Here is a 17,370-nt window from a genome sequence, read left to right as displayed (position 1 = left end):
ATATATTACAACAGTAAAAAAAATAAAAATTCAGAGAGGACTTTACAATTAAAACTAATTTCAAACCAAGCATTCAAAACAGGAAATAAAACAACAGAACATAGAGCATAGGCAACAAAATTTCCCTGATTAAAAAAGAAAAGGAGAGGGAAGAAAGCTTCGTTTCTTCCATTTCAGTTGACATATTGATAACATTTAAAATATACAAAACTTTGTAACGTTTATCAAATTAAATTTCCATTTAATGTCAATACCTCTTAACAAATGAATTTTCTAGAAAGTATAATTTGAGCTTAATAAAAAAAATATTTCAGCCAATTTTTTATATTTATTAAAAACATTTATATGTTTTTGTCCAACTTTTCCAAATTATAACCTTAAAGAAATTGCATACCTCTGTAAAATAGAAAAATTTTACACATATTTCTGAAAGTATTAGTTTTACATTCAAAAGCTTCAAAGATTTAATACATTTCCTTCTACATAGCCTCACATTAACCAGCCTTTCAATTTTCATACAGAGCTTTCTTCACAAGGCATTTTCCCCAGATGCATAGAGAATTCTCCTACAAATAAATCATTTTTTTCACTTACTCAAATTCCTTAATTAATGATACCACAGATTAATATTTGCACTTTTCTCTTTTAAGCTATGATTTTCTTAGAACATGATGATGTTCAACATATAGATGTATTAAATGGAATACCTACAGTACTGCAGAAAAATGTTCCATCACATACAATTCAGGTCTAAATTAGAAATTCCTCTTTATTACTTTTTATTGAATGAAACAGACCCAAATGTAAATTAAAAATGCATAAAACTAAATAATTAATAAATAATAATATATAATACACAGTTTATACCTACATTGCTATCAGAAAGGTTCACAACACGCTCCAATAATAATTTTGAGAATTCTTCAAATGCATCTAGATAATCTTCTATAACATGAGGATCGGAATTCTTCTGGTTTGCAACCTTGAACCATTCATTCTGAATGATGTTCAAACTTGATAACTGCAAAGCATATAAAAGTAATAGCAATGCAGTATAACTCAAAAGCATAAGCATTAAATCAATTTTGTTAATGCACATCTATACATATTTCAAATGCCTACTTCAAATATTTCTTCATAATCAGTTAGAAAATACAATACATACATATTAATGTAAAAAAGACAGGCAGTTCTTGTTTTGCAATGTATGTCAAGACCATATGCGCAAAGTTAACTAAAATGTTTTAAGACTGTACTAATTTCTTTTTTACACTATTCGGCATGGCTTCTTGTACTGAGCTTTATTAAAGTTACACACCACAACATACCTAAATGTGCCATGGCTGTGGCTTTTAGCCTTCTGTATTTGGTTACATTAGAGAAAGTACTTTTTACATTTTGTCATGAACAATGCTTTCATGAAAAAAATAATAATAAATAAATAAATAAATAAATAAATGCAGCAGAGATATATCACTGAATTTTGTGTTAAATTTGGAAAGAGTAACACATCTGACACCTCATGTTAAGCATACAGTGGTTAAATACCTGCAATATTTCAGTGGTGAAGGTGCTTTAAAGCCACATGTAAGCAACAATGAGTAACAGTGTAAGTAACAGCGTGACAAAGTAAAACGCACATGCTGGCAGGCTACCTATTGAACTCAAATACTGCAAATGCTGCAGAGCTGTTCAAGAGCATTAAGGTGCACTCAGTGTAGCCCAGACTTAATGTCACACAATTTTGTACATTCCTAATATAAAGAAAAAAACATGGCATGGAAAGAAGTGCTCTAAAATATTCAATGTGAAAGAGCCAATCTGAAAAAGAAAAAACACGAATCATATAGAGTCATCAGATTCTGAATGAAATTAAATTTGTTTTTAATATTTACATATATCTTTACATATACAAGGATTTTTTTTAAAAAAAATTATGGTATGTAAAATGGTTCAACTCAGGATTTCTTAATTTTATGATGGTCTGAAAGCATTATGCATTCAGCACTCTCAGTGAAATATTCAATAAACTGCATGCTGTATTCAAAATATTACAAAAACAAGCCATGTGTTAAATGACTTTGTCCAATTATATGCTAATTTAAGTCTCTTGAATGTATTTACGGTAGGTTAAACTTTGATGTTTAGCATCAGATTTTTGATCATGTATGATGCCACATACTCACCTTAAACCTAGCACTTGCATTTGTGCAGAAATAAAAAGACTTGGGTAAATATGATGTTATATAACAAAAGTTTTTAAAAAGTCTTATTTTTAAAATTTCACTGAGATTTTCTACTCTAAACTCACCACTTGTGTGAAAAAATACAAAGTAGTAAACTGATCTAAAATGAAGCTCATGGGTAAAAGTATTTTGATACTACATAACCGTTTCATCAAACTCCAGGCAAAGAAATTAATTCAAAAGAGAAAGAACTAATATTGCCTTTTTTTCTAATGGCTGCTTTTTATTTGAATTTAGATCAGGGTTTAAAACAGAAGAGGAAAATATATATTTTACTGTTCAGATAAAGACTATAGAAATTTGCCTTAGAAATGAACACACACGTTTTGATAAATATATTTATTTGCCAAAATGATTAAAATGCATCAAAATTTTTAATTTTAGGGTAAAAGTGTACTATAGTATTATCTCAAGAGATGGCACAAATCCATGACAACGAGTAAGTACCATGCAGATGATCTTGAACAAGACAGTGAAACAGTATGGCTGATGTAAGGTAGTGTTGAAATGATACTTCACATTTGAAAACTTGAGTAAAGTATAATGATAATGGCACATAACAAGTCTAAAATGCAACCATCAATGTATTTAATAGCTGGATACATTTTGGACCTTACTCTGCAACAACTCATTTGCTTCCCAAAATCTGTAAAACAGTATTCCAGAAAAACTGAAACTAGATGATCAAATGTACAGCAAATTTTGAAGAGTGCAAAGTGAAAAGTGTACACTCCAGGACTGTTGCATGCTATATGAATATGAATTACCCAGATCATCAATTTTAGTACTGAGAGTAGTTAAACGTAGTTTCATATGATAAATAACATAACTAAGAACAATAAGATACATATAATGATACAAAAATTTGTACTCAGCATGAAATTTTCTATTTTACCCAATGACTAAGATATTTTAAATAATATTTTTATCTGTCAAGCATAATAATTAACACACATTCAGCAGAAGAGTATTTATTAAAAAAAAAGTCTGAACACTAGGAATCACCCAGAGAAGAAAATCTCCATAAAGTATCACTTCATTTTATTCTAAACGTGCAAAGGACACAGAAAAGTGATATAAGGTTATGCATTAATTTAGAAGGAAAGCAAATATTTTTAAATAAAAACAGGCATTCCATTCATAATTTCAGATATTCACCATAATATTTAATAAATTAAGGTAATAAAAATTTTAATAAATGGTGCCATTTCATCAATAAATATTTATTTATCTAAAATATAACAGAAATATGAGTTAAATCAAAAACTATCTAAGATTATTATTTGAAGAAATTAATAATATATGAATGTTTTTCTTTCAGTTTCAAGCACTGAACTATTCTCTAAATTATCAAGCTTTAAAAAGTTCTTCAGTAATATATAGAATGCTGTTGTTCAAAATTATAACACCTAGAATAAATAATGCATCAGATTACAAATCATTATTTTTTGCACTGAGAATATCACACACACATTCTATATCCAGAACATCAACAGCATTCACAGAAAATTAAAACATTGTGCAATCAGCAATTACTGCATATGAAAACAAAATAGCATCAGAATTATATGATTGACAAATCAAAACATTGTTATCTATATCAATATAATCTCTGAATCCTGAAGACATTCAATTTTCAGTTAGAGGAACATCATCATCATCATTTACTACCTCCTCAAAAGAATTAGAATAGTAGAGTCCCGAAAACTTGGTAACCCGGTCCGGATAACTCGGCCGCACCCTGGCAGGCCAAAAACATCCCGCACACAGACCCATTCAAGGGCCTAGCCTGAGTGCATGCGTCCCCTTCTTCATGCGTTCCACCACATGACTGGCACCAGCATGCGTTAAGCCGACACTGGTTCAGCTGTTCAATCTGCCTGCAGCCTTTGCCAGGGTTAGTCGATTTCTCAGCTGCGTTGCAGAATTCAATGTGAGTGGCTGTACTGCATTGTTAAAAGCTGTTTCAAAGTTTGTGGGTGCTGGACAGTACTCGACAATCGCATCTTTTGTTAAAGGAAAACAAATGAACTTGTCTATGGAGCAAAAGTTAGGGGCATTAAAGAGACTAGATAAGAGAGAAAGTGTCAGTGCAGTGGCGAAGGACTTTGGAGTCGGCAAAAAAAGTATGATTGGAGACTGGAAGAAGAAGTGGACAGAAATTGAATTGTGGTTAAGAGAATGTGTATAGAAACATTGAGAGAAAGAAAAAGTATGAAGGAAAGTGAATTTAATGAAGAAAATGAAGCACTTTACATATGGTTTTGCCAAACAAGAGAGAAGGGCATGCCAGTTAGTGGACCAGTCTTGCAACAGAAGGCCTTGAAATTTAATGAAAAATTAAAAAAAAAAGACAATGAGTCTATATTTGTCACAAGCACTGGCTGGCTTGATCACTGGAAGAAACAATATGGAGTGCGACAGCTTAGTATTTGTTGGGAAAAACTATCTGGGGACATGGAGGGTATGTCTCAGTTTAAGGAAAACTTTCAGAAATTTTTCAAAGTTGAAGGTTTGATCTTGGAGCAATAGTACAATTGTGATGAAACAGGGTTTAAATTATAAACTGTTACCAATGAAAAGTCTTGCTTTCAAGGAAGAGCAGTCATCTACTGGTTTTAAAAGGAGCAAGAAGAGGGTAACAATCTAGTATGCAGTAATGCAACAGGTGACCACAAATTAAAACTTGGTGTCATAGGAAAATCAATGAAATCCTGTGCGTTTAAGCACAATGAAATGGATGAACTTTCCGTTTGTTATCTAAACCAGTCAAATGCCTGGATAAGCTGTGCAATTTTAAAAAAATGGTTCCATGAAGTATTTCTTTTATCAGTTGAGCTGTTTTTTAAAACCTAAAAATTTAACAAGGTAGGCTATTCTGATTTTGAACAACGCATCTTTGTACATAGACATTGGAGAGTTAAAATAATGGGCACATATGAGCAATGATTTTACCACCCGATGTCACAGCGTTATGCCAGCCACTGGTCCAAGGAATTTCGGTGAGTCACAAGAGAAGATATAGGCACAAGCTGTTTTCCTCTCCTCTTTCTGCAACATGATGATGCAGAAAATGTAAACTTACTCGACCTCCTGAAAAGAGTTCCTGGATGAGCAGTAGCCGATAAAAATGACATCAAACAGTGGTTCCAGAATGGAACCAAGCAAGACATTATGTCTGATGCAGAAATTATTGCTGTTATCACAGTTAACAAAGAAATGCTGGAAAATGATGATGGTGTTGTCTTTGAAGGCTCCACCACACAAGCCGCTAAATTATCACATAGTAAAGGACTAGAAGCTGTTGAAACCTCCCTACAGTATTTTGAACAAAAAAAGGCATTGGTAATAGACTTGTTGTTCCTTCGTCGTCTTCGTAATGAAGTAGCAAAACGCAGAGTTCAGTGCAGAAAACAACAGCAAATTACGTATTACTTTACGAAAAAGTAGCCAGATTTTGCAAAGTCAGCTAGTTAGTTTTCATTATAGACAGCTTTATGCCTTCACAAAGTATTTTTCTGAGGTCTGTCTTACCAAGTAAATTATTATACAGTAGGTATTCATTAATTTTCATTATAAAAGGCTCTATGCCTTCATAAAGTACATAGTTTTCCTTTGTTTATGGGTATTTTGTTAGTTTTAGTTACAATATTGAATTCTTTGCAAACTGCTGTATTCTCAGGCAACCAATACATACAAATACTGCATTTTCTGGGGAAACACTTGTACTTCACAATTTAAAACATTTCCCGATACCCCGGCATTTTCACAAACTAGGCCGCCCTTTGATCCACATTAGACAGAGTTTTCGGGACCCTAATTGTATATAAAAATTGAAGCTGCAACCAATACTCATTGAATTCTTGTCATATCATTTCTTTTGAACCAACTGCTAAGTTCAGGTTCTAAAATCGCTTTTAAAATAACAGTTTTTTTCTCCATGATCCCCCACTTTGAAAGTACAAACCCTAACCAGGTGAATGGTATAACAACAGGCGGAAACAAGAAAGGAGATAATCAATTTTAAAAACAGCAACAATTAACAAGAGCACAAATAACTCTTTTACAAACAGGCACATTTTCTGAAAAATAACTGAAACTCCTAATATACAAATAACAAACTTTTAATATACGTGTTATGGGCTTGTAAGGTTTAGAGACACTCAAGCAAGAGTGATTTTTATGCAATAAGTTTATAACTAGAAACAGAATTGTCTGGGTCTTTTAAAACATGATGCAGTAAGTGAAGTGACTATATATAGTTTTTGGTAAATTCAATATATAATTTAATATGCAAACCTTGCACACAAAAAAATGGAAGAGTTCTATATCTCCCATTCTACTGGACCAATTGTCAAAATTGAACTTGGCATTTTCCAAGAGCTTGAAAGTGGGACTTAGGATATATATTAGCTTTATATATAGCATTGTTCCAAGATAGGTATTTTGACACAAAATTGGACTTTTTCTGAAATAACATACCAATATTTTTCCATATTTTGATTCTATGACTCAAATTAGACCCAAATAAAAAGTTTTGTAAAAATTGCATGAGTAGATTTTAAAAACTAGCTCTAAAAATTTTAGCTCCTCCATGTTAATTGAATTTGGTATATATTTATTAATATCGCTTTTTTTATTAAACTTATTTGATTCTTTCTTTCACATTTCGAACTTTAGGTTCAGTCCAAATAACATTCACCCATTTTTTACGATTTATTTTTAAAATTTGCATTTTAAAATAATTTTTATAAATTTTTTGAAAACATTTTTTAATTATAACCTATAAAATTTTTACCATCCTCTTAAAGTAGATTTATTTCTAAGCACACCTGTAAAAAATTAGATTTCTTTATTCAAAATTTCCCAAGATATACGTGAATTTACATATTGGCACATTTGCTATAAGCGGTAATAGTGCCAAATGTGGTTTACGTACACTGTTAAAATTATATGAAAGTATAAACGATAACCTTTTTTCCCGCTCGTGCACAATGAAAAAAAGGAAAGGGAGGTTAGGTTGCTATAAATTAAGAAGTTCGCCAAGTGACTTGGCACAAACTGAGAAAAAAAGGGCCAAGATAAATTTTTTAATTTCTCCATAAATTTCTCACAAAAAATGACAAAATTTAATATCTAGGCATATTTTGAGTTGTAGAATCAAAATATGGAAAAACTTGGTATATTATTTCAGAAAAAGTCTGATTTTATGTCAAAATACCTATGTTAGAGCAATCCTATATATAAATCTAATATATATCCTAAATTGCACATTCAAGACATGGAAAATGCAAGCTAAATTTCAACAATCGGTACAGTAGAACGAGAGATATAGAACTGTCCCATTTTTTTGGGTGCAAGGTGTACATATAAAAGCACTGCCGTCATTGATTAAATAAATTTTATGAGTTTAAGAGGTCACACAAAGTTTTATTCAAGTTTAAAATTAATTTAAGAAGTATTACTATAAAAAGACTCGCGTTTGACATGACCGATTCCTTGTTAAGTCTTCAGTTGTTTGAGAGGCATTTTTTGGTTTAAGTACTTTCTACACATATTAAAATACACAAATTTTTATCTAATTTTATGAAGAATATTTTAATTTATGTAAAAAATGAATTACCTTCTACATACAACACACACAACAGGGTGTTTTACGTAGGACACCTAATTTTGAAAATAAATACGTTGGAAATGGTGAGAGATAGAAGCATGAAACCAGTGGTATGTTTATTAAAATAACCATTAAGAATTTGATAATGAAACATCAAAATTTTATTAACAAAGATTTAGTTGGTGCTGGAGGTGGCATTTAGGATCCCTATAAGAAAGCTCAGATGCCCAGAATGATCAGTTGTCGAAGATTTTGCTGTTGAAACATGACCATTTTTACTAGCATATAATGAAATTTCAGAAGTGGTGTATTCCATGGAGGAAGGTCTGTTTATTGTGTTGGAGTACCACCAATTAAATCCCAATCCTTCTGCCACAAGAAGTTTCCAAAGTCGGAAAACAACCAGATGGGAGAACAATTTGTGAGCTATTATACAAATTTCAACAGACAGGCAATGTAACCAATGCGTTGGTTGGAAATAGGTGTCCTACCCACTCCATTGGTTACACCTGAAAATACAACAATACTTGCAGTTACCAAGGGTCATCCGTATAAATCTGTCTGCAGACTTGCAGCTGAAACTGGAATTTTGCTACCAAGCATGTACAGAAACCTGTGGAAGACATTAGACATTTCCATACAAGATTCAATGCCGGCACACTCAACCAGTTCAAGCCGAATGACAGCGAAAGGATTTCATTGATACTATGCTTGACGTCATTGATGATTCTGGTTTCGATATCAACTGAAGATGGTTTACAGATGAGCTTTATTTTCATCTGGATGGTGTCGTTAACAGACCTAACCGGAGATTTTGTGGCATCAAAAACCCACATCTGTCTCACACATGACCACTCCATCACTCAAAATTTACCATCCAGGTTGCAATCTCCTGCAAAAACATCATTGTACTCTTTTTCTTGAGAGAAATGGTTATGAGTGGACTGGTATATTGCACTTTTGAAACAACTTGCCACCCTTCAACAAGTGTTGGGTGATAGGCATGACATGGTTCATGCCATAGGGCTTGCTCGCACTGCACACAAGATATTTTTTACTTTCTGGATGAATACTTTAATGAAAGTTATTGCTCTGAATTATTTGGAAGTTAAGGGAAGAGGCACAAATTGGCTTTTATATCCATTGGACTTCATGCCCCGCAACTACTTTCTGTTGGGCACACTGAAAGACATTGTTTACCGCAAAAATCTTTTAACACCCAACAAACTGCAGGAAGCTATTTGTCCAGCTTGTCTGTTGATTTCCAGCGACAAACTACATAACTAATGATTTCATTCCTCGTTTGTGACATCTGTGTTGTATGAAAGGTATACATTTTTAATCGCTTTTGATGTGAATGCAAGCCACTATGCACAGCCTACTTATGGTAATGCAAACTGCAATCTATTGGCACAATTTGTATCGAAAATTTTGAAGTTTTTGTATTAGATTCTTAATGGTGTTTTAACAAATACCACTGGTTTCATGCTTTAATCTATAACCATTTCCAAGTTATTTATTTTCAAATTTAGGGTTTTTGTGAAACATCCCTATACGGCCAAAAGTAAATTTTTAAATTTATATCTCTTTCTTTAATAGATGTACATTATCTTGAGTTAGAGATAGTACAGAATGCCCTTGAAATAGATAAATCCCCCCCCCCAAAAATTGAATAAAGAAAGACAAAAGGAAAAAATTGCTACAGTTACTATTCAAAAAACAAAAAGGAAATTCTCATGATGAATATTCTCTCAACACATGGATGAGCAGCTAAAAGAAAAATTCCTCAAATTCACACCTAGTTGTACTTTAAATTGGAAAGCATCAAAAGAAGAAAAGCAAAAAAAGTATGAAACTCCATTTAGGCTGTCAAAATTTACATTCTGTCAAATCTAACGGATACAAACTAGCAGTTCTACCAACAAAACTTTATACCTATCATTTTACTACTAGACTGTGGTATAAAATAAACAACTAAAAGTTGCACATTTTATCAAAAGACATAAATAAACAAGAAATACTTGTTTAATAGCCTGAAAATAAAAAGTAACATGCATTGCTCATACCCTAAATTTCATTTATTTACAGAATTTGATTTGCAAACAAATTAGACCTTAGCACTTAACAACAGTTAAACTTTTGCTTATGCACATTTTCGTAAATAATTTTATTACTAAAAACATGATACAGCAAATTAAAACTAAAAACAACAATAAAAAAAAAAATAAAAATAAAAAAAAAAACTATAAACCATTTTTCAAAACAAGACTACTTCAAGATGAGATAGAAATCTTATAATAAAGACCACTCAGAATGCAAGTAATTTCAATAATGATATTTACAATAAACATCAAATGAAAGTTCAAAACATTGGGTAAAGCCTTGTTCATATTTGTTTGTTTAAACTAAATCAACAACTAATCGAAACATACTGAATTTTCATGGTAAGGGCTTAGAAAATTTACATCAGAATCTTGTTTTTTGTACAAATAAATTATTCAATGAATATTAAACGATATGAGTTTGCATTTAAAAATGATCAGTAAAAACACTTTAATTTTCTATGATTTAAAATAGTAAAATAATTTCTGCACCAACACTGCACAAGTACATTACAGATTAAAAAGCACCTTACTGTTTTTTTTTCACCTCCTCGATCTGGTTTTAGAAGATAATCATTGAGGACTTTACAAGCTGCTCTTACTTCCTTATTTAACTCAGTTCTGAAAATACATATGAAAATTAGTTTACAAAAAATTTCAATAATAATTAAGCATGAAATAATAGAATGGCGTACTTTTTGCGAGGAGGCACAGGCAAATTTAAAAAATTTGGTAGATTTTCAGAGCATTCTGAAAAACTTCCTGTATCATCAGCAGACTTGGCTTTATTTTCATTCAAGTCATTTCCTTTACTCACCAAATCCTCAGAATCAAACCTGTTGAAAAATAAAATGCAATTTCAGTAATGTTAAAAAATACACACAACTTTTCAAATTCTTACTTACATTTTATAAGTTATATTAAAAAATAACTACAATTTCTTCTGCTGGAATATCAGCAATCAGGTAGTCATACACATTAATAATATAGTATAGTTCAGGCATAAAATAGGTTAACTTAATATATTTCTGTATTTCATACACAACTGATGTTAATTATATACAGATATTTAAAAAGTTTCATAAATGCTGTGGACACAGAATGAAGAATGCTATGGAACAATTCTGAACAGGATTCCTAAAATGTTTTGACCAATTTTGTGACTGCCTGCAGAATAATAAAACTGCACATGGACAGACAGTGCTTAAAGTGGTGGTACTTAAAACATTTCAATAGTGAGGAATCAGCAACATAGTACTGATCTGTAATTTCCAGAAGTTTCTGTATATTTAAATATAATTTAACAATCCAATTCATATTTGCATAGTCATTCATAACTTCATGCAAAAATATCAATCTCTTTCACATTCTTGACTAAGAAATACTTTAAAAATGACGAATTTAGTGAAATGACCAAATATTAAAAAGCAGACAATAGCATATAATAATTTAACATTTAATTGTGCTAAATGCTTTAAGTACTCCAGCTTCAAGACATGTTCAGTATTAAGTTACTGAAACTGTTTTTGAACACTCCCAAAAAACATTCTATACAGAATGTTCATAAAAAGTTCCTACATAAACTTAATTCTTGCAATCATTAGTCACAGAGCTAGATTTTTACTTACAAAAATGTTTTAAATCACACACTCATTCATATTGCGGTACTTTTAAACTAAATAATAATTTTAAATCACTAGAGAATGAATGAATTTTAAAATGATTTTTTAATCTATACACTTATATTTCATAAAAGTTTGCATTAATTCTAAATATTAAAATGCAAAAGGTTTGACAAATATTAACAGAGCATTTAATTTCAATGATTAGGACTTTTTTTAAGATTTTTAAGTGCTAAATATTATTTTCTGAGGTATTTTCAAGTGTTGTTTAAAAAACTAATTAGGATAAATGATTTAGTTGATTTTCCCCCAATTTAATATCATTCAGCAATATTCCAAAATGACTTACTAGTGTGTAACGTTCTCCGCTTATGATTTTGTTATATTTAGCATTTTCACACAAGTGATTTATAAATTTTCATATGTTAAAAATACGTTGATAATATTCACATGCAGATACACTGCACTGAGATCATGACCTAATAGTCAAAAAAAATTATTAGACTAGAAATATTTTTCATTTTAATTCAAGCAAATAATATTGCACGTTGCTATGAGCTAAACTTAAACCTACCTCTACTCACAGGTCCCTATTCACTACAGGCTTACCATTACTGGTTTGTACTACCCGATTCCAATTCTTGTTTTTTATGCTCTTCTAGACTACCAGTGAAGGCTATTCATTTGAACTAGTGTTACATGCAAACTTACTTTGGTTGTACTGTCCAAAAATATTAGTGAGCTGATTGGCCTAGTAGTCATTTGTAAAATAAAATATCTGTAAGACTTTTTTTTTTTTATAAACCATGTAAAACATTTCATTTGTATTTGCTAAGCAACAGTAAATTAAAATCCAATTAGTTTTTAAAAAGGAATATTTAGAAACCCTATATGGATTCACCAGTTCTTAATGTGCTATATTAAAAACAAAAATGTCACATTGCTGAAACTTTATAAGTAATAGTTTGTATACTAAAAATAACAAATAATAATTTGTTATAATAAATATCAAATCAATTAATTTAGATATATATATTTCACTTTTAACTTAGTGCATCTATTTTAAACAGCTGCTAAAGCAAAATTGTAAAACAATGTTATTCCAGTTTAATTGGAAATGATGCTTCGGCTTTTCAACATGACCAAATGCATAAAAACTCTACTGCAATTATGGTGACTATTTTTATAATACAGAGAATGGAGAAAACATATATCATCAACTTCAAAATTAAATATCAGCTTCAAATCTACCTTGTAAGGCAAACTGTTGTTAATTATATATGTCGCAGTTTAGCAACTATTGCCAAATGTGAAAGCAAACTGAAGAAATCGTTTATCAGTTGTTGATGATATCACAGCAGACACTGCTTAACATGATTGTGGTTAATGTTACCATTTGAATATTGTTAATGAATCGCTGGGATCACTCATGTTTGTATAGGAAGGCATGAAAAATACATTGCTTATTGTGATCAACTATTTAGTTAATATGATCAAAATATTATAGGATATTTTTTTTTAACTGGAAGTCACAAAATAAGTTTAAAATGCATTATAAAAATTGTTTTAAGTTAAAAACAAATATCACCAAGTAAGGGATTAAATCACCAAATATCTTGATTTTGACTTAGTCAAAAATTCAAAATTGGGGGGGGACCCTTAGTTTGATGGCATTTTTCATTAACACCACTGATTTTGAGGCTAACTCCATGATTTTAAATATCTTCATCAATTGACTCTCCTTTAAGAGGGGGGAGAAAGAGAGTGCAGAATATTTGTTACCTGAAAAAATATTCCTTGAAAACATTTACACCAAACTACAGGTTTTTTTTGGGAGGGGGGCTAATTTTAAATTTTACGTTGGTAAGTTCTCTTCCAATAAAGGATGCTCTTTTAGTACAACAATTAGGGACAGAGCATTGGTCAAATAATTCTCAGAAATATTATGAACTATTTGTAAATAAGCTTTCGTATTAAAGCCACTATAAACTGTTCACACACAAACTTTTGCATTTTCATAATTTAAATGCTGTGAAAGTGCCTATTTATAAATTCCTCTTATTTTGATGGGTATTTTTTCTCATTATTTAATGTTATTACAATAGACTTAGAAAAACATGATCACACTAAGCAGCACCTACTATAATAACTTGACAAACAAGAAAGAAAGCTAAGGTTTGTCATTTCAGCCTTGTACCTTTTATAAAGTAAGCATGATCCAATGTATAGTTTATATAAAAATGCAATACCTATACCAAATTTAAGAACTACTGAAACTATTTCAATCATTTAGTGATATGAACCATCTACTTGCCATTTGCTATGCCATACGAAACTAACAGAACTGTCCAAGATTTCCAACCCTTTTCTTGCACTGACCTCTTTTAAAAGGATGGTTTTTAAATAATGAATTTTTTATCTAAAAGCTCAAATAAGAGAAGGATGTTTTAGAGCAGGGATGGCCAACTAGCAGCATGCAAGCCAAGTTTTAATAGTGGCACGCGAAGGCTTATTGAAAAATGGAAACGTTTGAAAAAATAATAACATTGTCTCCATCAACTCCGATAGATAAACACATAAACACATTAGAATAAATATAATAATTCAATTTCTCTGCAAGACGTTAATTGTTACACAACTGAAATTCAAATTGAAATTACTGATCTATAGCAGCCTACTACACTGAAAAGCAAATATAAGGAACTTATTTCAACTGCAAATGATTCAAGTTATCTTGAATTTCAGAAATTTGTGCCAACAAGCAATTTTCCAAATTTAGATAATTTGACTATCAGATACTGTGGTGGTTTGGATCAACACGTTTTTATAAACAAATGTTTTCCATTATGAACATAATAAAATCAAAATATTATTCAACATTAATTGATACACACCTAAAACGCCTAATTCTGTTAGTATCTTCAAGAACTAATCTTAATATAGATGACTTGGAGAAAACTACATATTCAAAAACCATATTAATTAAGTACTGTTTAATAGTTATTTTGAATTATATGTTTCAAATTACTCATTTTTATTTTATACATAACCTAACTGACTGAGCTTTTAAAAATGTTAAACCTAGTTTGTACATTAGTTTTATTATTTACATTATTTTTTAAATGTCCACTACTCAAGACTTACACACACACACACACACACAAAAAGTGTGATTTACGTAAAAATCTCATAATCAACCTATAAATAACATTTTTTCAAATTTTTATAATTTTTAGTATGTTGGAAGAGTTGGAAGTTGCACACATAACTTTTTTTTTTTTAGATAGTAGCACCCTTCCCAAAATGGTTGGCCACAACTGCTTTAAAGAGTTTTATAGTGTAATTTGTAGATATGTATTATTGCACTTTTTTCCTTGACTACACTTTTATTAACAGAAGGTCTACTATATTCTTAGTCATCAAAGGCCTCAACATCATAATTATATTCTTTTCTAACATTTGTTTCTTTTTTCCTTTTCTTACTTGCAAAATCTAAAAACTGAAAATTAATCTTTTGGAAGATTTCAAACTTTCCATCGCCAATTTGTTTTACTAATGGCACCAAATAAGCAACCATTAAGATCCTGCCTTTTGGTGTGCTATATTTTAGTGGCGAGTCCTAAAATTAAAGTTTTCTGTTAATTTTATATATTTTGTAATTATTACATTTTAATTTAAATTTTACTATCAATATATAGTGTCTATTTTTCTTTTACTTTTTTGAACATTGAATTAATTTCATATGGAATTGTTTTTGTACATTTAATTTCATGTGAATAGAGAGCTATTCCTACGAATAGAAAGAGCTATTCAGAATTTTCATACAAACTATTATAATTAGATTATTTAAGATGGTTAATTTTGGATGAACAGAAATGCAGTGGTTTTCCTCAAAGACGGACTTCAACTCAATTTGATCTACCTCCTCTTGAGAACGCTGAATGAGATTTTGACTGAATTCCTCTTCTGATGTTTTGTACTTTTTCAAAAATTCTTCTAGTTTGAAAACAATAAGTTAATTTTCTTTTTAATTGGGAAATTTTGGGATTTTACTACTTTTGATTTAATTTATTTCATGTCTTTGTAAATTAGGTTCTAAATTTCTTACTTTTATGTCTATAACTAATTTTTTAGCAGCGTATTGCACAGAAATAATATTGGAATATTTTCGTTTTTAAAAAAAATTTTGTGATACTGTAATATATACATATACATAATACTGTATATAAAGGAAAGTAAACTTAAAATATGTTTAAAATCCATCCCATATCCAATTTGGAATAAACCATATGCTAAAAAAAAAGAAAAAAATCAGAAGCACAGTGGCAAACTGCATAATAGGAAAAAAAAAAAGAAAAAAAAAAAAAAAATTCACATCTTCTGTTGCATCGACATCCATAGGGAAGAAATTCACATCTACTTAACATTACATCTATATGTGCACAAACAATACAAACTAGTTTGGAGTTGAAACCCATCATTAATGGCATTTCAATATTAACATATAAGGGAATAAATAAACATATAAGGGAATAAAGACAGCATTGACAAAATTACTGTGCAGGAAAATATTCTTCAATTTTTCTGAAGCAATACTTAACTAACATATGCAAATATTTCACTTTAATCTACCAGTCACATAAATTTATAGTAGCAGTTTTTAAATACCCTAGAAGCAGGAGGAAATGAACAAACATAGTCTCATTACAAATTAAATGATTTGAGATGAAAATCAATACTAATTTATAACATATCTTTGGAGCTTTTACGAAAATACTTTTCCTTTATCTGTCTGCAAATCTGGCAATCGTATCCCACTACTCTTTTCGTGGCCATTTTTTATCATTTTATTCTCTCAGCTTTCTGCAAATCCTTTCAAAACCCAATGTGGGGGGATAATACGACTGGCGTTGTCCTTTTCATTTGATAAACAGGCTCTCATCTATTTTCACAATTAAGACAGGTGCTCATACGGAAACTGTTGAGCATTTATAGGGATAGGCTAAACGAAGAAATAAAATACAGCATGGTACCGCAAAACAACATCTCACATCCTATCTGTCAGAATTTATTTGGAGAAAGGATTTCATTATAGAGGCAAGAGGCAAACAGTTTCCACCTGAAATAAACACTAATCAACATGAGCAATGCCCCCATATCCTTTTTATAATTAATTTATTTTTCTAATTGTCTTAAATTATTATTGTGTTACTATATGATATTTATTCTTATGATTTTACGATATTGCGGGCTGATAAAGGAAACGTACCGAGAAGCATTTAAAATGTTTAAAAACTGAAAAAGCTGACTAAACTTACAAATAGTTCTCAAAATAAACACGAAATTTTACTCACAGAATTTCAATAAAATGAAATTAAATTCATAACTTTTTCATATAGACAAATTCAAGACAAAGCTAAGTTCATTGTATGCAAATTTTCCCCGCATTGACTGACATTATCTTATTTCAAATTCCACAAAAATTTTATTTACAAATAAAATTTGTTTTATAAGAAAAGATTAAAAATCTTCTTTAAATAATAAATACAATAAAAATATCATACATAAAAATTTTGTTCATGCAATTTTTATTATCTTTCAGACAAATAATTTGAAAATTTGCAGCTGCTGAGGAGGAACTACTGTGTTGAGTACTTAATGATATCTCATTATGTCAAACTACATTTAAATTAACATTAATTAATACAAAAACTACATTTAAATTACTATGATGAAAAGTTCTCCAATTTAAAAAAATGACTTTCTTTTAAAACCAAATCTTTAAG

At 30.2% G+C, this 17,370-nt stretch overlaps 1 protein-coding gene across 1 annotated transcript in view; it reads right to left on the bottom strand.

Annotated features, from left to right (window-relative positions):
• Positions 1-17,370, bottom strand: part of LOC118186738 (uncharacterized) — a 71,450-nt gene that overhangs the window by 30,367 nt on the left and 23,713 nt on the right. The window contains exons 6-8 of the mRNA XM_085808589.1: positions 10,658-10,798; positions 10,496-10,583; positions 872-1,021 (exon numbers count right to left, since the gene is read on the bottom strand). Of these exons, the coding sequence (XP_085664715.1) occupies positions 872-1,021; positions 10,496-10,583; positions 10,658-10,798 (379 nt within the window). The remainder of the gene's footprint in view (positions 1-871; positions 1,022-10,495; positions 10,584-10,657; positions 10,799-17,370) is intronic.

The sequence above is a fragment of the Stegodyphus dumicola genome, chromosome X1 (genome assembly GCF_044657685.1).
Source record: "Stegodyphus dumicola isolate Sdum_Otavi_A_Nest chromosome X1, ASM4465768v1".
Lineage (NCBI taxonomy): Eukaryota > Metazoa > Arthropoda > Arachnida > Araneae > Eresidae > Stegodyphus > Stegodyphus dumicola.
Note: the sequence above shows the minus strand (reverse complement) of the source record. Positions and strands in the feature narration are given on the sequence as shown.